Source organism: Tupaia chinensis, unplaced genomic scaffold (genome assembly GCF_000334495.1).
Source record: "Tupaia chinensis unplaced genomic scaffold, TupChi_1.0 Scaffold000037_18, whole genome shotgun sequence".
Lineage (NCBI taxonomy): Eukaryota > Metazoa > Chordata > Mammalia > Scandentia > Tupaiidae > Tupaia > Tupaia belangeri.
The window spans coordinates 188002-211194 of NW_006159476.1; the positions used below are offsets into that span (position 1 = coordinate 188002).

Below are 23193 nucleotides of genomic sequence, written 5' to 3' on the forward strand. Positions count from 1 at the left end.
ACACGGGCTCCGGGGAGGAAGAAACACGGCGAAGCGGCCGCTTCTCACCTCCGCTCCCGCCCACAGGCCCTCCAGTATTGAGGGCGGCCAGCCACGATGCGGATGGGACAGGCAGGACTGCTCTGGGCAGACCAAGACATATGGTTCCACTCCCTGGGAACAGCAGGCCCGGGACACAAACGGTCTCCAATGGCAGACCTCCACTCCTAATCACCCTACTCCGCCTCCAGTCTCAGAGCCACTTGGTAAAACCACCACAGCCATCGCCACCGTTTAAAAAAGTGACTGCAGCCCATGGTGTGACTGAAAGCCTGGAGCCACCATGGCACGCAGAGCTGGCCGCAGGAAACCCGAGTCCGAGGCCTGCCTGGACCCCGGTCCTAGCTCTGCCACTCAGGAGTCGTGCTCTCTGAGGGTCACTTCCTCCAGGAGAGCTTGCCCTGACTGGACGAGGCGGACGATGATGACAACACCCACTCTCAGGCTAGTTATGCAGATGAGGGGAGGTGAGTGCACCCCGGGACCTCAGGAACTGCACATGCATAAGGGGCACTGGGCTTCCTGAGCAGGTCAAGTGCACAGGTCAGGCAGGGCAGTTCCGGAAACACTGGGCTGCTTTCTAATTGTGTGAAGTGTTTTTTTTTTTTTTTCCCTTAGAATTATTTATTTAATTTTACTTATTATTATTATTTTAAAATATTTGTGATAGGGCACTTGCGCTTGCCAGAGAGACAGTAAAAGAGAGAGAGGAGAGAAAGCAAGCAAGCTGCCAGGTCCAGGACTCAAACTGCAGTCAGCCATGTGGGGAATCCGGCGCTTTAACCTCTATGCCACCTGCTGACCCTGCAAGGTTTTTAAAACCTCAAAATTCACCTAAAATCCAGACAAAACAGAATGGCCTCAGGTGAAAGAAACGGGACTGGGCGGGCATTCTCCTGGTGGTGAGGGCGGTTCAGCACTATTCACAGGTAGATCTGAGGCTCAAGTCAACAGGGTCTGCAAAGCCCCAGGGAGAGGTTTCCCACAGGAGGGAACTGAGGCCAGAGAGGTCAGAGCCAAGGCTTCCCCTGTTCCACTGAGGTGAGGCAGAGCCAGGACGAAAACCCCGCCCACCTCGGCGTCTGCTCTAAGGCTCCGACCTCCGGAAGGTGACAGTGCTGCCCACCTACAGAGCAGTGCCCGCAGGACGCACTCGGGCCGGCTCAGGGGACGCAGCCGCCCTTATTGCAGCCCGAGTCCCATCCTCACCACTCTGAGCATCAAGACGAACTTTATTCATGGTTATTTCTAGACTCGAGTGTGGCGTTTGTGCGCGAGGCTGCGGATTGCACACAGGAGTGTCGAGTGTGGGAGGTGCGTTGGCGTACTGGGTTACACGGGGGGAAGGGCACCCAGCACGCAGGTCGCCTTCACAACGGGAGGAACCCAGCACCCAGGGCGCCTCCACAGCGGGAGGGCACCGCTGCGGACTCCAGGAGGCCGAGGGTGTTTGCCGAGCCGTGTCAGAGCAGTAACCCCGACCGTGGGATGCGCGTGGCCGTGCAGGTGAGATCCTGGAGATAAAGGAACCTGGGGATGCGCCAGCGCCGACAGCTAGGGGTGGTGACCCTTGGAGGGAGAGGGGCTGCCTGCCTCCTGGGGCCGGACTGAGGCTGGTGTGGACAGGGCAGCCCAAGCGTGGAGACCACAGCAGACTTCGGAGCTGATGTACCTGCCAGCACTGAGCTGCGCTGTTCTCGGCCACACACGGGGGAGGGCAGCCCTGCCTCGACTGGTGGCTGCAGGCCCAGCAAGACTGTGGGCAGGTCTCAGGCCACTGGTCCCTGGAGCTGGCTGGCTCTGCTGTTAACAGCCTGGGAGGGACTGACGGTCATTTTATGAGCAAAATCGATACTAAGTAGGCCAGCAAGTGGCATGGTGGTTAAAGCAGCTGGATCCCACATGGCTGACTATGCGGTTCAAGTCCCAGACCCAGTGGCTTGAAAATCACACGGGGTGTGTGTACATGCATGCCAAAAATCCTGAGAGGAGAATGGAGAAGGGGGGCAGAGTGGCCATCCCCCTGGAGGGTGCTTTCTCACTCTCCCACTCTGTCTCTCTCCAGCGGGAGCACGGCCCCTACAGCAAACACTGAAAGGTAACCTATGCCACGGAATCAGAAGAGCCCGTCCAGAGATCCGTCTAGACTTTATTTCACAGCACCACAAGTCCACACAGCGCAGTAGACTCACTCTGAGGCCGAGCACCTCAGCATCAGAAGGCTCCTCCTAAAATCTTCTGGAAGCTCCGTGGGCTTCCCCGTGGCTGGATTCACAAAGACGTGGACAAAACACCCCGTGGTACAGGCCAAGGTATCGAACTGCACCAACGTGGGATGCCCGGAGAACAGGCCGTCACTGAGGTCGCGGTGAGCCACTGCAGGTGGCTCCTCCGTGGGCTTGGGCGGGAACAGGGCGAGGCGGTAACGCACGCTGGAGCGGCCCACTCTCTGCACCGCCAGGGCAGCCATGGGGACCTGTGGGAAGCCGATGGGCGCGTGGTAGGTGCAGTGACTGTCCACCACGAACCCCACCAGGAGCGACGTCCGTAGGCCGGTCCTCAGGCCACAGTACCTGCAGTTAAACCACAGAGCGGATTCTAGGTCACCAGGGCACTCTCCCAGCACAGAGACGGTGCGTCTCAGAGGTAGAGGGCCCTCAAAGGTCCCGGATCCAATCCCAGCCACGCCACTTACCAGGCGAATTGCCGTGGGCGAGTGACTTAACATCCCTGCACCTTGGTTTCTACACCAGGATAATGTTCACAACCAGAGTCCCCACCCCGCAGGCTGGAATGGGAACTGAATGCCCCACACCGACCACTTCACAGTAACGGTCCCTAGCTACTGTGAGTCCTAGTAGCCACGGGCCATTACTTGGGCCCAGAGGCGGTGCTCAGGAATGAGGCACTCCTGAGGCTGACTCGAGAAGGTTCCGGGCTTGTACCCAGAGGCCTCCCTGAGGATGCTGGTCACTGGTCAGCCTGCCGGTAACCATGGCTGGCAGAAGCTGGGGGTGAGTCGTGGCATGAAGACCCGGTTGGGGCGCTGACCGTCTCGCTGTCTCCCTGAATAAACTCTAACGAGCTGGCTAGTACTAGTCTAATGGCTCAGACTGAAGGTGGCACTCGCTGTACAGAGATGGCGGTGGGCGGGACACCGAGCTCTGAGACAGCGTTGTGGCTGGAGCCAGTTCAGATGGGGGGAGACGACCAGACAACACACCCATACCCGGGGCGCCCCAGGTCTCTCATGGTGAAGATTCATTCACTTGCTGACCCGGAAAGGCGGTCAGCAGCAAAGACCTTTCTGGAACCTTCGGCATGGGCTCACGTGGTCTCGTTTATTCTGCAGAAACACCCTGGGAACTGGACACGTGGCCTGGAAGGACTGAGAGCACAGGCTGAGCGTGTCCCACCACTTCTCCCTGTGACATTCTGAGTCAAGGTTCCCCTCTTGTATGAATTTTTCAAAATCAACATGAATTGCTTTTGAAATAAGAAAAAAAAAAAACTTTCTTAAATGGCTGAACATGAACTTTTTTTTTTTTAAGGTTTTTGCCATAAGGTATGTGCACTCCCCGGAGAGAGATCGGAGAGACAGTGAGAGAAGAAGTGAGAGTCTCCCCTCAGGGGATGGCCAGCTGTAATGCTTTCTCCCCATTCTCCTGGGATTTGGGGCACGCATGCACACACTCCCGGTGTCTTTCAAGTCACCAGGTCCAGGACTCAAACCACAGAGTAGGTCGAGTGGGATCCAGCGCCTTGACCACCAAGCCGCCTGCTGGCCCCGAGAACTTCATGTAGGTACATTTTTAACAAGCACATGGGCGATGAGCAGGTGGGCAAACAGGGGGCCCTGAGTCTGACTCGCCTTTGGGGGTTGCCCCAGACACGGAAGAGGGGGTCTTAGTCTGTTTCAGCTGCTATAACAAAAAGGTCACATGGGGGCCGCTTATAAGGAACGAAATCCAGTTCTCACTGCCCTGGAGGCTGCAGAGCACGACACGGTGCAGCAGCCGGTGTCCTGCGCGGGCTGGCGCCTGACTCTGAGTCCCCGGCCTCTGCTCTCACTGTCTTCCCAGGGAGGGTGCGGGCCTCTCGGGGTTCTCTCGCGCTCTCTAACTTTATTAATTCCATGAGAAAGGGACAGAACGAAAGAGGGAGGAAGAGAGCAAGCGAGATGAGCGCCCTCCACGGGGTCTCCCCAGACGTCTCCCCCCCCCGGCAGCCTCCTGGCCAGTGGGCTCATGGGCGAGTTGGCCTGGTGACCAAGCCCCGGTCTCCCACAAGGCCCTGGCATTACAGAATGTGTCGGTCCGTGTGTGTGTGTGTGTGTGTGTGTTTTAGATTTTTTGCTATAGGGTGTGTACACTCACCAGAGAGAGTCAGAGAGTGGGAAAGTGAGAACTCACCCCCCAGGGGGATGGCCATGCCACAATCCCTTCTCCTCCATTTCCCTCTTGGGATTTCGGGCACACACCCTGTGTGGTTTTCAGCCTGGCAAGTCCAGGACTAGAATTTGCAGTTGGCCTAACCGCCTCATTACCAGCTGGCCCCTGGGGCCTCTCTAGAGGGTGCTGATCCCAACGAGGGCCCTGCTGCCGTGCCCAGCCACACCCCAAATGCCCACCTACTAACGCTGTCACGTCGGGGTGGGCTTCAGCGTGTGAACCGGGCTGGGGCACATCTGCAGCAGAGAGAAGGGACATGCGAAGACCCTGTCCTTGTGGCCCGGGCTCTTGGCTGCTCTGTGCACGGCGGCCTCACCCTCTGTGGGCTGCAGTAAGGCGACGGTGGCCACCTCCTCCCTGTACGAGGCTCTGCAGGCTCCGCACGCCTGGGCTCTCGGGACTAACTGGCACACGCAATCCCATCCACACAAGCCCACCCACGGCACGGGGACCTCAGGACTGCGCTGGGTACTAAAACAGCTCACACGCAATCCCATCCACACAAGCCCACCCACAGTACAGGGACCTCAGGACTGCGCTGGGCACTAAAACAGCTATGCAGGGCAGGTCTCAGTTCCCCATTTTACAGGAAGGAAAGCACAGCAGAGGTTGACTTAAGCTTCCCAGAGGCGTGCGGCGGTCAGCAGCCCGCAGGCTCCACTTCTGGCCACGCGGGTCCAAAATTCCCACGTCTGGATTTCTCAACAGCGAAGGGAAAACCCATGCTGCAGCCAGCAGGCTGCGCTCCCCCCACTCAGCGCCCCATGACGCTGGTGCACACCCCCGTGACTCTGGCATGCGGCCCGGTTAGGCACACGCTCATGTTCGCACACTCGTACCCCAAACTCAGCCCCCACCCGGGCTGGGGACCAGAGTCTTGGAGGCACCTTGGCTGAGAACCAGAGAAGCACCTGCCATCCACCCTGCCTTTGTCCTGGACCCCAGCCTTGGGTTCCCCTGCGAGCTCTCTGGCCTCCGGAGTCCCCACTGCCATCCTGGCTGCGCTGCTAGGTCCCACCTCCACCCAGTGTGGAAGCCCTGCCATGGGGCCACCCAGGCAGGGTCCTCGGGGACAGGAGGGCATGCCCACGGGAGACACAGGCTCTGTTTGCTGACACAGCCTGCCCTTCCAGGCCGGGAGGGACCCGCCTGTGGGTGTGGGTGGCCGTGGGCACATGGACAAGCGGGCCTTTCAGAGGGAGGCTATTTTTGCCACCTGCCATGAACAGTCGGTCAGTGGCCTGGAATTCTGGCGAGAGGCTCGTCCCACTCTCAACTGAGAGCAGCCACAGCCTGGCAGTGGGAGCCTGGGCAGTGCTCAGCCTCAGGAGGCCCCTGGGCGTCTCCCCTGCAGGTCAGGCCTCCGGTTAGGGACGCAGCCGGTCCCATGGTCATGGGGAGGTGGCACGTGGGGAAATGGAGACGGGGCAGGGATGCCCTCAGTGGGAGCAGGCAGAGGCGAAAGACGCAGGCCCGGCTGGCGGAGCGTGTGTGCGGCCTGGCTCTGCGACTCAGTCATCCCTCAGCAGGCCTCCCACGCTGCCGTCCCGGAACCACGCCGTCCGCAGGGCCCAGGAAGACTGATGGGAGCAAGCTGTATGCCAGTCCCCAAGCCAGCCACGTCTTTCTTAAAAAAAGTAATAAGATTCCTTCATTTATTTATTCCATGAGTGAGAGAGGCAGAGAGCGACGAGAGAGGGCCTCCCCACGGGGCCTCTGCTCTGCAATCCACCCCGTCTTCACCGGCCCCAGCCGACGTAGGGAGGTCTTGGGGCGTGAACCAGGGACCGTCCCTGTGGTCAGCCTTGCAGCGCACCACAGTCCTCACCCCCACCCATTATATTGATGTCATCATGCAGTGTAGACCACTGGTTTGAAAGCGTTCACATTAAAAGCTGAAGGCCGCCAGATCTGGGTCTGATCCCTGCTGCTATGTGACCTCAATGAGTCACTCAGTGTCCCGAGATTTCTCATCTGTAAAGTACTGATACTAACCCAGACCCGCTGGGATCTGCTGTACGCGGATGAGGCGGTGCACATGTCACATGACCAGACCTGCCGGGATCTGCTGTACTCGGATGAGGCGGTGCACATGTCACATGATCAGACCTACCAGGATCTGGTGTACCTGGGTGAAGCGGTGCACGTGTCACATGACCAGACCTGCCGGGATCTGGTGTACCCAGGTGAGGCGGTGCACATATCACATGACCAGACCTGCCGGGATCTGGTGTACCCGGGTGAAGCAGTGCAGGTGTCATGTGACCAGACCTGTCGGGATCTGGTGTACCAGGTGAGGTGGTGCCGAGTGACGTGAGCTGGCTCATCTGCAAATCCTGGAGGCCTTTGCCATTGCTGTCATTTGCTTGTGTTTTTTTGTTTGTTTGTTTTAAGAGAGGTTTTTACTATAGGGCACGTGCACTCACCAGAAAGACAGAGACAGAGAGACAGAGAGAAATCACCCCCCAGGGGGATGGTCATGCCACAATCCCTTCTCCTCCATTCTCCTCTCGGGATCTTGGGCGTGTACGCACATGCACCCGGCGTGAGTTGAAGCTGCCAGGCTGGGACTCGACAGGGCTCCACTCTGTGGGAGTCCCGCGACAAAGCCACTAGGCCAACTTCTGGTCCCTTTGCTTCGGTTTTGAACTCAGCTTTGGCTTCTGGAGGCGGAGGCTTGTGCTTGCTTGGGCCAGACTCTAGCTTTGCTGTGAGAAGCCTGCTAGTGTCAGGACCTTGCAACCAGCAGCAGTGTAGACAGTGGTGATGACTGTCAAGGAAGGTGGTGTCAAGGCCCAGGGACACGGAGACCAGGGACCGAGCAGGAGGGGCAGAGCAGACAGCCGAGGCGTGGAGACAGTTACACCGTGGGGACTCTGGGAGGGACTGAGGGACCCTTTGAAGGGGGCGGGGGATGGGTCACCAACTGAGCCAGAGGAGTTTAAGCCCATGGAATTTGCATAGGAAATAAAATAGAATTCCGCTCTTTGGAAGCATCCTCGTCCTGGGGATTCGATCCAGGCACACAGTGCCATCTGGCTGGCTCTGGTGCAGTTCCTCGCAAGCACTGCAGTCCACGCTTCCTCGGCAGCCTCGCAAGTCTCTCTGGGGCCACTGTCCCGCAGTATGGCCCCCTCGTGGGCTTGGCGCTGGAGGTCCCCCTCCTCCAGAAGCTCTTCACTGAGCACAGCGAGAAGACGGCGGGCACTTCACCACGAACCCCACCAGTGCTCGGCCGGCATGTGCCACACGGCACAGGAGAACCTGGACCAGCTCGGCCCGGGTGAGGAGTGGTGCAGAGCTCAGGAGCTGCCAGGAGGCATTGCAGCCCTGCAGCGGGAGGAGGAGACGGGAGGGAGCTGGCCTCGTGTACGCACTGGATTTCACTGGGCCATCGGGAACGTCATGGAGGATTTTTCTGTTTTTCTATCCAAAAGTGCATCGTGACTTTTCTGATGACCCGATATCTTAATAGAATGGGAAGCCATCCTGTTGGGGAGCTGGAGGCTGGGGTAGGTAGAGGTAGGATCATGTTTGAGTTTCAGACAGACCAGCACTCCAGGGACGGCCCCGTGACAACAGGTGTGGACGCAGAGGTCCAGCTAGGGCCCAGCACTCCAGGGACGACCCCGTGAACAGGTGTGGACGCAGAGGCCCAGCTAGGGACCAGCACTCCAGGGACGGCCCCGTGAACAGGTGTGGACGCAGAGGCCCAGCTAGGGACCAGCACTCCAGGGACGGCCCCGTGAACAGGTGTGGACGCAGAGGCCCAGCTAGGGACCAGCACTCCAGGGACAGCTCCGTGAACAGGTGTGGACGCAGAGGCCCTGGTAGAGACCAGCACTCCAGGGATGGCCCCATGATGGCAGGTGTGGACACAGAGGCCCGGCCAGAGGCTTGAGGAGGAGCTGGGCTGGGTGCCAATGGTGGTGATGCAAGTTGTGGCTTCTGGAAAGTTCAGGGAGAATTCCAAGGACACCGGCCTCTGCTGCTGACTGGCCTCCATGTCATGGAGTGCAGGGAATAGCGCCCAGAGGTAAGCGGGTGCCCGCCCAGCCCTTCCTGGTCGGTGATGACGTCGGGGCTTCACCCTCCGGGACCCCCATGCCCTCCAGGATACTTCTGCTGTGGCTGGCTGCCCTCTGTCGTGACGGTCTAGTCTGAGTACCGTCGTCCCGCCTTACCCAGGGGGACTCGGGGGATGCTGAAACCATGGACAGGGCCGAGCCCACGCGCTTCCCCAGGCACATGCCTCCAACCGCGCTGACGGTAAGTGGGCGCGTACAGACAGCAGTGACCTACACTCCAGCACGCCAGGGCACCGCGTGCCACGTGAAGGTGCTCAGAATCTTGGGCTACACCACGGCCGGCAGACACTGCGGAGAGCGACACGGGATGTGGGGGCTTGGCTATAACTTGAGGGTTAGGGTTCTCAAGTGCTTCAAGAACACGGTTATTCCAGACCTGGAGGAGATGGTCCCGCAGACCAGCAGACGCCTCTGAGACCTGGATGCTGACTGCTTCCGAGAGGGGCTGAGGCAGGGGAGGCCAAACCGGGAAGGGAGGGTCTCACGGTCTCATGCTTCGAACAGCCGTGCCCCACAGAGTAAGGCGCTTCTCCTTGGAGTAGTGTCACATGGCTGTTTGGACCGCCTTGGCCTCATTTCAGAGCACAAGCCGGGTCCCAGGGAGCAGACCCCGGACTGAAGCCGAGCGAGCTGGGAGAGGAGGGAATCCGCATAAGCCTTTTCCCCAGGCCGGTTTACCTGTCAGGCAACTTACCAAGAGCAAAGGAATTAGAACAATACTTCTCAAAGCGCAGGCCGAGATGGCCACGGTCCCGCAGCTCCGACCCGGGCGCTTGGGTCTCAAACTGGAGAAAACAGAGAACGGAGCCGGTCCACGGTGAGTGCAGGACGACGTCCCCGGAGGAAGCTCATTCCAGGAAATCAGCATCAAGATGACAAGGAGGCCCACGTGTCTCCAGAGGCCCCACGTGTAACAAGCACACGGCCCCAACCTGTGCTCAGAAGCTGCTCGTCCAAAGAGCTAATGGAACATTCAAGACAAAGAAGCGAAGGACGCGAAACAAATTCATTAAAACATTTTGAGTAAAAATAAGAAGACCGTGACATTATGCTCAATTAAGAGGAAAACACGATCTTAAAGGGTAAGCGTGTAGATGATCTGATTTTTCAGACATCGGGAGGCAGTCAGCCACCGAGGACTCTAGGGAGGAGAGTGCGTAGACGGAAACGTGTCACCACGCAAGGCCGGCACCCCGCGGGGCCGTGGGCCTGGGCGGCAGCTGCCCCAGCGGCAGACTGGAAAGAGCGTCTCTGAGAAAGGGCTCGGGTAGTTGGAGCCCTCAGTGTTCAGTAGGCCAGGGGCGCAGTCACTCCTGGGCTCAGAAAGGAATGACAGAGAGGAGAAGCAGGAAGTCCAGCCCCTCACAGCTAGCCATGGGCCAGCCCTGAAGTCCAGCCCCTCACAGCTAGCCACGGGCCAGCCCAAGAGGCCTGCGAGCAGCAGTTTAACGCTATGCTCAGTCGCCAGGTGGTAGAACATACGTAAACCGCATGGAGAACAACTCTCTCAAGACTCACACCTCGAGAAGACAAGATGGGAGGAGACAGGACGGAGCAGACCCTTCCTTGTAATCATCGCTGGGCCATGTTGAAGTTGAGACTCTGAAGCTCTGCCCCAGAAAGAAGCTGCTAAATAGAGCAGGGGGTGGCAGCATGGCCATCCCCCGTGGGGGTGACTTCTCACTTTCCCTCTCACTGTCTGTCTGTCTTTCTCCGACAAGTGCACGAGCCCTGTGGTGAAACCAAAAAAGAAGAAAAAAGTCCTCCAAAGTCCATGAATAGGAAACTCAATCGCAGTGCAACAGCGATGAAAGCTGGAACCTTTAAAAGGTGATCGGGGAGACCAGCTCTTGGTGAAATGGCTACGTCGCTGGACTCCCACATAGTCCACTGCAGGCCAAGTCCTGGACCCGGCAGCTCAAAACTCATGCCGGGCGCATGTACGTGCGTGCCCACCATCCTGAGGAGCAGAGAGAAGGGGTCAGAGTGTGGCCATCCCCGGGGGCGATTTCTTGCTTTCCCTTTCCTGCTCTCTGTCTCTCCAGTGAGCGCACGCACCCTATAGAGAAAAATCTCTAGGATTAGGTCGTGAGGACTCTGCCTTCATGCATGGCTTCGCTTTGTTAGGTGAGTGGACAGTACTGTGGGTGGGCTCCTGCTAAGGGCGTCAGCGTGGTCCAGCCTCTCGGTCTCGTACGCACACGTGCCCTTCCAGCTTTGCAGGGCAGGGGAGAGCCTGTGCCAGCAGCTGGCGTTCCGTCCTGGACTCCCCAGCCTCCAGAACTGTGAGCCAAATATTCTTTTCTTTGCAAATTACCCAGTCGGTGTTGTCTTGTGATAGCAGCAGAAAACAGATGAAGGCAGCTCGTGGTTGGATGGGATTGCGTTTCGCTGGAACACCACGGAAGTGCTAGGGACCCTTCTCAGGAGTTATGCTCAGACTCCGGGGATGCCAGCTGCCCTTGTGGGTGTCATTCATTGTGATAAGGTCTTCATGTCCAGTCGTTCTGCTGTGTGATTTTCCTCCTCTGTGTAGGCTTTCATTTGGCAAAATATACAGAAGTGAACCTCACCACCACAGCCACTCATGTGCGTGGTGGGAGTCTCTGCCGTGGTCTTCTCTTTGGTTTCTATTTTTCCTTGTATTGGGTAACATGTGGGATACTAAGATATAGCACCCCTGATATTTCTTGCTTCGGCAAAATGCCAAGACCTCACATTAACTTCCCCCAGCCCTAGGTCTTGCCCTCAACGTGGGACAGTAGAAAGCCTCTTTGGTCAACGGTTCTCCCCCTGGATGGGGAAACACGGACCTGACATTCACTAGAAGCCATTTCTTTGCTATGGTATAAATGTCTCTGTCCCCCACCCCCCAAATTCGTACACTGAATCCTGGTCACAAAGGTATTAGAAAGGCGATGGTCAGGCTATCAGAGGCCCAGAGGGCTGCCTCGGCTCCCCTGGTGTGTCGGACTCATCAAGGGGTGCCGACGTGAAGCAGAGTGGGCCCTCCCCAGGACTGAGCCCACCAGTGCCTGGGCTGTGGACTCCCTGGCCTCCAGAATTGTGAAAAATCAGTTTCCGCTGCTTATATGTGACCCTGTTGAAGGTATTTCATTATAGCATGCCAAATAAACAAAGACACTTTCCAAAACCCACAATTCTGAAAAGCAGAAGTACAAACCACAGACAAGGAGAAGAGAGTGGCCAAACGCAGCGACAGTGCACAAGGTCCAGGGTACGTCAGTGCACGCACACTCGGACCGAGGCCCTTCAACTACTTCAACCAGGGTACGTCAGTGCACTCACACTCAGACCGAGGCGCTTCGACCAGGGTACGTCAGTGCACTCACACTCGGACCAAGGCACTTCAACTACTTCAACCAGGGTACGTCAGTGCACGCACACTCGGACCAAGGCGCTTCAACTACTTCAACCAGGGTACGTCAGTGCACTCGCACACTCGGACCAAGGCGCTTCAACCAGGGTACGTCAGTGCACGCACACTCAGACCAAGGCGCTTCGACCAGGGTACGTCAGTGCACTCGCACACTTGGACCGAGGCGCTTCAACTACTTCAACCAGGGTACGTCAGTGCACTCACACTCGGAACGAGGCGCTTCAACTACTTCAACCAGGGTACGTCAGTGCACTCACACTCGGACCAAGGCCCTTCAACTACTTCAACCAGGGTACGTCAGTGCACTCACACTCAGAACGAGGCACTTCAACTACTTCAACTACACACACACACACGCAACTCCCGCCAGGGCAGCTGGATCAAGGATGAAAGCCACCACTGCTGGGGACACCGCCCGCTGCTGCCCATGGAGCCTCAGATGCGAAGGAGGCTGACACATGGTTCCCATAGGGAACCATGGGGCGTGTGGCACTGGGGGCCCAGAGAACGTGGGGAGCCGTGGGTGGGCAGCTTTGTCAGCCCAGGAGGGAGACCGGGCTCCCACGGGCACACGTAGGGGCACCTTCGCCTGCAGCGCTGCCGGCACCACCTGGTCCTGGCTCCGGACAGCGTTGCAGACACAGCTGGTGGGCACCCCTGGGTTCTGCATTGCAGACGCAGCCCACAGCCCATCGAAAACATCCCCCGTCCCCGAGGCATGCTACTTGGCTAGGCCTGCGATGGCCGGCCGCCCCGGATGTAGACAGCTTGCCTTCCTGTCACTTCGCATAATGGCACAATGGCTGTCGCGTGGCACCTACCTGGGTGTCAGGTATGGTGTGTGTCCGGAGACCATCTAAATTTCAGAGGACGTGCGTGGGTTAAACGCAAACACTATGCCATTTGTAGAAGGCACGTGGGCACCTGGACCTCAGAGCTCTGGCCGGCTTTCTGGGAGACCACCGGCAAGGCCACCACTGTGGCACCCCAGCCCTCGGTGGACCCGTTTGTGTAGTACAAACACCAGACATAGACGCTCTTTTACAGACAGGATCTTGCTGGACTACCCGGGCCAGTCTTGAGCTTGCCATCTCCCGCCTCAGTGTCCCCAAGTTGCTGGATGACAGGTGCATGCCATTGTGCCTGAACTTCGGGTCAGACAAGAGCTGAGCCCAAGTTCCTGGGAGGCCCCAGCCGCAGAGCAGCGAGTCTCAGAGCTGTGAGCTGAGGTAGCGGCCCGTGGCTCTGACTGAGGACTAGGGTTGTGCTATGTCAGAGCCCCGGACAGACACAGGACAGGTGTCACCTGCCCTGTCCAAACAGTCACTGGGTCCCCAACCCGATTCCAGCCTCTAACACTCACCTGGGCTTCTCACACAGCTGGCCAACCCTCTGTCAGCCTCGGCTCCATCTGCTGGAAGGGAGGGTCCCAGCCATGTCACAGAGGCCCCGCACAGACAGTGAGACCCTGGCTGTGTCACAGAGGCCCCGCACAGTGAGACCCTAGCCCTGCTACTTATACCGCACTTCCTGTCCCTTCCAGCCACGCCGCATCGCTGCCTCGAGGCGGAAGCCACTGATGGTCTACAGAAAATGTCAGCCGCTGGGGCTGCTGGTGCTCGAGGGGAAAGGCTGTGGCAGGTGGGCTCGGATTCAACTTGGGCCCGACACCAAACCTATGAGCAGAGGAGCCAGGATGTGAGCAGAGGCTAGGAGGAAGCGGAGCAGCCTGAGAACAGCCGCGGCTCCTCAAGACAGAGGGCGCAGAAGCACCTGCCCTCGGGGCCTCCAGGCCTCTGAGCCTCTGCTGGGAGGAGGGTGCACTCCTCATGCAGGAACAGTGTGGTACAGAATGCGGGCAGGGTGAGGACGGTGAGGACGGTGAGGCCTGAGGTGCCGGCTGCTGCACACAGCAGGTGCATTCTCAGCCTCGACCGAGGGATCAGACACAGCCGCATGGCCCTCACCTGCACGGAGGTCACTTTCCTCCTTCCCTTCTGTCCCCAAAGCCACGACCACGGCCGCTCTGTGAGGTGCTACGCGATACTGCGCAGCTGGCGTGGACCTCTCAGCCCGGGCTACCTCCCTCCCCTATCAACTAAGACATTTCCCGTTAGGCCGAGGAGTGGAGGGGAGAACAGAGTCCTTCCTTATTTCTAAAGCCTCTGAAAAACCTAGCGAGATAATGTCACCGATCTGGTTCACTCAGGTGCACATCGAGCTACCCAACCTAGGTGAATTTAATGGCTCAGGACAGGTCGGGCGATGAATGTCGCTGTAAATCATTTATTGTCGGCGTCCGTCCCAGGGCTTGGGACTGGCTGAATCATGATCAGAGGGCTGCTGGTGAGGAAGAGAAAGAGGACGAGAAAGAGAAAGCCCTCCATCTTGCCAGGACCTGGGAACTGGAAAGAATGAGACAAAGGGGTAGAGTGGAAACGGACACAGGCAGCCTGAGCCTAGGTAGCCCAAGCAACTTGTGCCGCCCAGACAAACTGGACGTCTTTATTTATAGTACAAGAAGACATTACACATGTGTGTTTCATGATACTTCGATACAGTGTTTTGTATTCTGTACAAAATCAGGTGTGATATGGTTCCTTGTGGCTTAATTCTGGCATAGCGTTCAGTGTGTACTTTACAACACGACTCTCTATGGTGGGTCTCTATGAACATTTCTCAACAGACCTTTCAGTTGTGGGTGCTTTTTGGGTGATCCTATTGTCACTGTTTTATCCTCAGGGATACAGAATTTTGTACTGTGTACAAAATCAGGTGTGATATGGTTCCTTGACGCTTAATTCTGGCTTAGTGTACAGTGTGTGCGAAACAGCTTGACTCTCAATGGTGGGTCTCTGTCGGCGTCCGCCCCCAGGCTTAGCGCTATTATGGAAGAAGCAGAAAAGATGAGACAAAAAGATAGAGTGGAAACGGACACAGGCAGCCTGAGCCTAGGTAGCCCAAGCAACTTGTGCCGCCCAGACAAACTGGACGTCTTTATTTATAGTACAAGAAGACATTACACATGTGTGTTTCATGATACTTCATGGATTGGTTGCTAGGTTACAGACAATAAGAAGCCATTAACAAATCTATAAGAGATTAGTCACACCCAAGGCAAGGTGTATCCCTTGGCAGTAATCCCATCTAGAGTAAATCTCATCTTCCTTTCTAATGCAGAGAACTAGCTGTTAGGTGTGGGGAAGGAGCTAAAGAACTTCTCCATAAGGAGTGAGCCACCACACCCAGAGTAGGCTAAAGAACCTTTCAGATGCAGAGCAGGGATTGGATTTTACTATTTGGGGTCAAGATGTTTCTTGAAGTCCATCAGATGTGTCTGTTGGAACGCCCCTAGTAATTTCCACCCTTGCTCTGTCTGCAGCCAAGGTCAGGGAAAGACAAGTTACAAGGTTCTGCCAAACCCCAAAAGAGCATGTGGTGTTTGCTCAGCACATGTCCCCACAATTTATAATTGCAAGCATAAAAATTAAAAGTCAGTCTGAAGAGCAAGATAACGCAATGCTAATGTCGAGAGCGGTAATCTGAAGATAGAGGGTCCTCGCTTTAATCAGGCCCGTGTGGGGACGGCGCGCTGAGCCTCTGGGGGATTGTTCTGGAAACAAAAGGCTGGGAACCTACTTCAGTCTTTAATGACTCCCTGTGATAAAAGAAATTAACTGAATTCTCCTATCATAATTACAAAAGTTAATAGGGAATCTCTTCCCTTTCCTACTCTTTATTTTTCTCCTAGTCGAAACAAACCAACATACAGTCTATTCTCCTTGCAAGGATGACTGTAAAGGCCACTTATGTTCAACCATTTCCCCTTGCAAGTCCATTTATAAATTATTTCCAGAAAGAGGGATTGCCAGGGATAGCCCGGAGTTAGTTTCTAGAGGCGTGAAGAAGTTCAGGAAAACCCTTCCGCTACTTTCCGCTGCCTCATCGGCCCCAAGCTGTCAGAATCGGGGGTTTAGCACCAAAGGCTTCCTCTGCGGCCCCCGCGACCCACAGCCGCACTCCTGTCCCTGCCTTCCCCGCCTGGGGAGCTCCTGGTCATATTCTCACATTTGGGTCAGGCGGAACTTTCTCCAGGAAGCCTTCCCTGACTCCCACCACTCCTTCCCCTTCGCAGAACTCCTCCCACCCTGACAGTTTCTCACTCTGGTCTCTGGGTTCCCTCTTGAAGCTCGTCCAGGCCCTGACCCTGGGCTTATCACACGTAACGTGGTGGAGGTACGAGTGTGTTCTCTCTGCATTCCGAGGGGAGGGGAGACTGACGCTCCTGGCTGCCGGCCCCCAGACACACTGCAGGCACTCACTACATACGTGATCGCTGAGATGTCAGTCACTCACTCACAGGTTACCCTGGGCCAATCAAGGGGCAGAAAACCACGCTCCGGGCCAGCCCCCGGCCTCATGGCTAAGGCGCTGGATTCCACATGGCCGGCTACGCAGCTCAAGTCCAGCCTGGCAGCTTGAAACACTGCACGTGCAGTGGGAGAGGAGGCGAGGGGTGCACTCTCACTCCCCACTCTCTCTGGTGAGCACACGCACCTTCTGGCAAAAGTTAAAACAAAGAAATTGCCACACCTTTTCACACTGCAGGTTGAACAACCCAGAGAGATGGAGGGGTGGCTTTTCCTTTTCTCGGTAGACAGGCCTCTTTACACAGACGCACCCATACACAGCCGGCTCCTGATAATAAGGAAGAACCGCACCCATACACGCACCCATACACGGCTCCTGATAATAAGGAAGAACCGTGGGGTGTTTTCTCTGGAGCGCTCAGATATTTCCCAGAGCTCTCGATGCAACTGCAGCCTTTCCTGAGCAGCCGGGAGGACGGTGCTCCACGCGTGCCCTGCACATGAGCTGGGCAGGGTGGTCCTGCCGGGAAGGAAGGGAGGATGTTTCAGGCTCAAGCGACAGAAGCCGCCTTCCACCCACGTGGCGGGAAAGGTCGGGGGTGGGTTTTGCTGCTGGCCCATGGAGGCCTCTCAGCACACGGAGGGCGAGCAGCGGGAGGCCTCGGCACACGGAGGGCGAGCAGTGGGAGGTCTCGGAGGTCTCTTCCAGGCCCTCGGCTCCCCTCCCACCAGTCACGTGCCCTCAGGTCTCGCTCACCTTCTCCACTGACTACACGTCATCACCCCAGGGACTCAGGAAATGCAGACCGTGGGCTCCTTTAAATTCCCTAGTCAGTTGGTTGGGGGGGCCTGAGAATTTGCATTTTTTTAATTTTATTTTAAGTGTGTTTATTTCTTCTGAGAGAGGAGGGAGGCGAATGCCCCGAGAGGCTTTTCATGCGATAATCCCCAGGGCGCCGGGTTCACAGGGAGACCCAGGATGGGACCAGGACCTGCCCGTGGCCCCAGCCATGCAGAGCAGCATCCCAGCCAGGCCACCCCGACGGCACTGAGAACCTGCACCTCTAACTACTCCCCAGGCAGCTGCCATCCTGGGACCGGGCGCCACCTCGAGAACTGCCGTCCCTCAGCAGTGCACGCACGGGCACAGAGATGGCGTCACGGGCCACAGGGCTGCCACGTGTGCAGGCCACGGCTCTAGTCACCGGAAGAGACTCGCCCTGCCCCACAGCTGACTTCCTGCAGATGGAACTCACAGGCCCCAGGGGACTAAGGGCCTGCCTGGGCCCCGTGGCTGTGAACAGGCCATGGCTGCCCTGAGAGCCAAGGGAGTGCTGGTTCTCACTGCCCAGCAGCCCACAGAGGCTCAGGGTCAGGAAGCTCACTCTCACCTGAAACCCGGTGACATCTGCGACCACAGCTTCTGCCGGCCGCCCAGGGCAGGGGCGGGGGGAGTGGGACTCCTGCAGAGGGCTGGAGAGCTTGTCTACAGCCATGCTTCGGAACCAAGGGCCGCGTAGTCCCCCGGGGACAGCTGGCGATTTCTAGAGGTAGTCTGGATTTTCACAGCTTAGGGCAGGGGCAGCACTGTGACTGGCATTGAGTGGGAAGTGACCAGAGATGCTGCAGGTCATCCTGTAACACACAGGACGGCCCCACAGCCAAACGGCGACAGTGCTGGGGATGAGAAGTCCCAGCCCAGAGCCTAGGGGTCCTCAAAGAAAAATCTAGAGTCTAAAGATCCTCAAAATAAACAAACAAATGAACCTCCCCCTCCCCTCACACACACGCAGGAGGGCAGCACACTCCACGCAGCTGCGGCCCGATCCGGCCTACCTGGGAGCCCGCACTGTAGAACTGGGCCTGCCTGCACCAAGCTGACTCAGGTAGGCCGCAGTTCACAAGGCCTCAGTTTCCACATGCATGAAACAGGCTATCGGGGGACAGGGGAGCTCGATGAATGCACAGTTGGAAAGGACTAGCCAGTGCCTGGCACTTAGTAAGCTCAGAACCCAGAGCCATCAGAGAGCATCGAATCTGGAGGAACTCAGCCATGCCTCTGGGACCTGGGGTGGCTAGCTCAACAAACTCAGGGATTTTTATGAGGTAGAAAAAGGGAGGCTAACTTTTTATGCCAGAAAAAAACGGCGGCAGGGTGGGGCTGCGGCTTGCGGGGCAGCTGTAGCGGTGACACGATGACACGATGCTGAGGCCATGGGGGAAGGTGGCCGTCCCATGCCAAGGTGTCCCTGCACACACGGGCCGCCCCCACACGCGTCCGTCGATCAGTGGCTGAGGCTGGTGTGGATCGGGGCATGAAGACCCGGCTGCGGCTCCCTCTCTCTATCACCTCCTCGTGAAGAAAGTAAATCGATTCGTAATTAACGCGGAGGCTGGAAGGCATGCCAGCTTCACTTCACGCCGTCTCCCGTCTCGTAGCGAAGTGTCCTCGTGCTGGCGCTTTTCATGCTGAATCGGGACACGAACATCGATCTGAGCTGATGCTGATGGCCCCTGACAGAAAACTCCCAGTCTGACCGGACGTCCACAGACTTCCACATCAGGAACAAGGAGCCCTCCCCACCTCTCCCAGCCCGCTCCACGTGGCCCACGAGCACACGCAATAACGGGGACCTGTCCACCTGCTAAGGCTCCTCACGGAGGCCAGCGACATGCGGCCATCGCCACTGCACTCAAATGCGACGTGCCTGGGGACAAGGCCAGCCCCCGTCAAGTGGCCGTGGGAACCGCAGTCTCTGTATGTGAGTGCCAGCCCAGAGCTCCGCCCAGGGGACCCAGGGGTGGCACAGCTGGGGCAGCACTCATCCTGAGACCGCAGAGTGGGAAGACCTGGACAGCTCCCAAGCCTGCCCGTCACTCTGGAGCTATCAGCTCACGGCAGGCACTAGATGAATTGTCCAGCTGCACGGTTCTGATGCTCCGCAGGAACTGGGTTAACTGAGCTCGAGTGCAGGAGTCAACCGAAGGGCTCTCACTCCCAGTGCAGCGATGTCAACAGCCTCGCGGAGTTCTGGGCCAAACTACGGGGACTCGGTGGCCTTGGGCTTGCTATTTTCTTCGGATCCAATCTGATAGTATCGGTGATTCAATGGCCCGACTGCGCCTCTTGAAATACTTCTGCCTTCTTATTCTGTGTTTCTGTAGGCTCCACTTCTGTTTATTTCCCCCTCTTCTTCTGACTTTAAGGCTAACAGGGTATTCTATAACCCTTCTTATTTATTTTGTTGATTTGGAGGTTATAGAACACATTTTTCTTTTTCTTTTTTGTTTTAAGTAAGGAATCACCCCGCAGAGGCGTGGCCATGCTGCAATCCCCTCTCTTCTGTTCTCCTCTCAGGATTTTAGGCACACAGGGGTGTGCACCTGGCATGTTTTTCAAGCCACTGGATCTGGGACTCAAACCATGGAGCTGGCCGTGTAGGATCCAACACCTTAACTACCTGCTGGCCCTGGAGAGTGTATTTTAATTTTCTAGCGGTTATCCTCAATAGTTAATCCCTACTTAACTCTGTGTTTGGACAATAAAGTCCCAAACCACTCAGTATTTCTAGCTTCCTCCCAAATGGAACCTAAATCTTAACAGGTAAAACTAATCGTAAGGCCCCAAAGCCTAAAATATTTACTGTCTGGACCTTTAAGAAAATGTCTGCAGCCCTCTACTCTAGAATAACAAGTTTTGGGGTTAAAAAAATTCTAGGTCAATAGTTTCTCTCAACCCCTGAATATCTTATGTCTGTGCCCACAAACCTTCGCTATTGCTAAGAAGAAATGATATTTATTTCAGCGTTACTGTGATGTGAATTTTTCTCTGTATTTACTGCACGGGATTTGGCGCGTGCTTTGAACCCAAGGGCTCACACGTTTCCTCAGCCTCCTGTTAGACACTCTCTCTGTCCTTCCCGTGTTGGAGTCCTTGGCCTTCACGTCTCTTAACTGTTTTCTTAACTTCTTTTTTTTTTTTTTAAGAATTACTTTTGATGTTAACCAGTTCCTCTTCAGGAGGGTCCGTGTTCTCCAGCCTCCACAGGCCTCCACTGTCCTCACGGCCATAGCTGGCGGTTCTGGCCCCCGGGACGGCCGCGTCCAGGACAGTTCGGGCAGTCGCAGCTGGGGCTAGGGGCTGCTACACTGCACAGACGACTCTGACAAAGGCTCGTCAGCACGATGTGCCAGCAATCCCGAGGGGAGACACTGCCGGGCCCCAGGCGCTGGTCAGTGCCTCTAACCTATGCCCCCCTATGTCGTACCAGCTTCTGGCCGCAGCGGTGGAGTCCATGGGCACACCGGCCCTTGCCCCTCCCACGGTGGCCCCCGGGTCACCATTGTCAGCTTCCAGAACCGAGGCAGCAGGCCCACTGTGTTACTTCCAAATCATGACTTCTAAATGGTTTTAGATTTACAGTTTGATATTTTCTCTATTACTTCATGTTTTGAGCGTGGGCCAAAGCGCCAACTCACAGAGCTGCTTAGACACAAGCCACCTTCTTAAAGAGCGGATCTAATGATCCAGCCGCGCATGCGTTCTTTTCTTAGCATTTCTGTTCAAGATTAAAAAACTGGGTCTTTCGCAATGTGCCCTCGAAACATGCGTTGCATCATGAGATAGTACTTTCTAGAAACCTTGCAACAGGCAGGGGTAAACGGTCACCCTCATGGGCACCAGCTCATCTCCTGGCGCATCGCCCGCGTACCCGCTGGGTGTGGGAGTGCTCAGGGCCGTATTCCAACAGACGCATGTTCCTTTTCCTGCGACTTGTGTCCTGGTGACCCGGCGAGAAAGAGGACAGCTGAGGCAGGAGTCCTGGTCTCCCTGAGAGCTGAGGGACAGGGTGGGGACATGAGCGCAGCTGTCACTGACATGCAACATGTAGCTCCTCCAAATCCGCTGGCTCTGATGTCTGGGAGCAAGACCAGGACCGGGTTCCACGCGGGACTTTGCATGATCCCAGCCAACTCCAAGGCCACGCACCCCTCCAGGGACTGCCCAGTCGGGGTGGAACCTCCTTCTAGAGCCCTGTGTGTTGTGGGTCTGCTCCTGGCCCCCATTCCACCCCAACGCTGGATGAAGAATGGACGCCTGACCAATGAGCCGCTCTCTTTGAAGGCCCTGAATTGGGGTCCTGGAGACATGATTTACTTTGGGGAGCCTGGCTAGCAGGTTTGTGGTATTGACAGCTGAGGTTGCCATCCTGGGATGGCCAAAGGAAGGCCACATACTAGCTGGACACCGAGTACGGGACTTCCAGGGAGGGACAGTGAGCAGGGAAACTCGACTGGCCATGCTGTTTCCTGGAGGGGACACCTCCTCATTTGCCCACAGCTGTCACGTGGGCTGGCTGTGGGCCCTGCGTGTGTGGGATGGTGTGCAGAGACCCAGAGGCAGGGAACGGCAGCAGATGTGCACCCTGGGGAGAAAGGAGGGTGGGAGACAGACGGCGCCTGTGACTCTGATAGCTGCCGAGCTATCACTGCGGCCCGCCAGCACCCGCTCTGCTTCCTGGCCTGGGCAGGCGCCCCAGTGTCCTGGTAAGGAGGCCCCGTTGCCTGAAGGAGCTGTAAGGAGCGGATTTTTGTGTCTCGCAGTAAACGCCACGAGTGTGTGGTCAGAGCCTAACAGAGTTGGTGCCTCGTAGGTAAGGGTGAGGCTGCCAAGTGCGTGGTGGGCGAGAAAGTCGTCCCAGCATCTGAGCCCCCTCACTAAGTCGGTCTGGGACAACAGAAAGATGACAGTTTTGGTGTTTTGTTTTTGTTTTTGTTTTTGTTTTGAGAGGTTTTTGCTATAGGGCACGTGCACTCACCAGTCAGAGAGAGACAGAGAGACAGAAAGCGAGAAATCACCCCCCCAGGGGGGATGGTCACACCGCAATCCCTTCTCCTCCATTCTCCTCTCGGGATCTTGGGCACACACGCACATGCGCCCAGCGTGGGTTTTAAGCCACTGGGGCCGGGACGCGAACCGCGGTCGACTACGTGGGAGTCCAGCGACATAGCCATTATGCTAACTGCTGGTCCCCGGTTTTGGTTTTTTAATGAAACAAATCAGTGATGTTTTTCACTAGAATCCATTGCCGGAATTTCAAAGATACAAAGACAGCACAGTGACGCCTTAGTACTCAGAGGGCCACTGGAAACCGTTCTACGAACTCCGCGGGGAACGAAACCCAGGAGAGAGAGAGGCAGGCACAGAGACCCCAGCACGGTCTCCCCACGCCTCAGGCCCGGGCGGGGCACACGTGTGCCCGGCACTCGCGGGGAGGTCTCTGAGCACAAAGTAGGAACCTCCCCACACAGGCCAGTCTCGCAGAGACACCTCACCACTGCTCATCCGCCCAGAGCCCACAGTTCTGTCGTAATGACCTTAAAAATGTTTTCCAAGTTTAAACGTTTTTAAAAAGGAAAAATCTTAATTCTTGCTGGGATCACGGATGTTACAACAGGGATGACCTGCACGAGCTCATCCACCCAGCACCATTCTTTGCAGCAGGGGCTCAGAGAGGTTCAGTACCTCGCAAAAGGTCACACAGCAAGGGTGGAGGAAGGACCTCTGAACGTAGCATTCTGTCACAGGGTAGGAGGTTCTTGTCTCCCGTATTCATTAGCTTCTGTAAACAGTCACCTTTCACCCCATCCAGCCAAGCTGTTCTCACTCGCCACTCAGCCTCTCAAGCCGGAGAAGAGGCGGACTCCTGACCGCGCGCACGCCTGTGTCACTTCAGCACACATTTCAGAAACAGCCACCTCCAGGTACGTCAGCTTCATTGCAGTCCATTAAAAAAAAAAAAAAAAAAACACCAAAGTTTTAAAAGACCAGGTTACCAGGAAAA

General features: G+C 56.7%; 1 protein-coding gene across 2 annotated transcripts in view; it reads right to left on the reverse strand.

The window, feature by feature from the left end:
• Window positions 1–2119: 2119 nt before the first annotated feature.
• LOC102500751 (uncharacterized) overlaps window positions 2120–23193 on the reverse strand; it is a 170116-nt gene continuing 149042 nt past the window's right edge. For both annotated transcript variants that reach the window (XM_006140439.3, XM_006140440.3), the window contains exon 3: window positions 2120–2612. In XM_006140439.3, coding sequence (XP_006140501.1) covers window positions 2228–2612 — 385 coding nt within the window. In that variant the 3' untranslated portion in view covers window positions 2120–2227. The remainder of the gene's footprint in view (window positions 2613–23193) is intronic.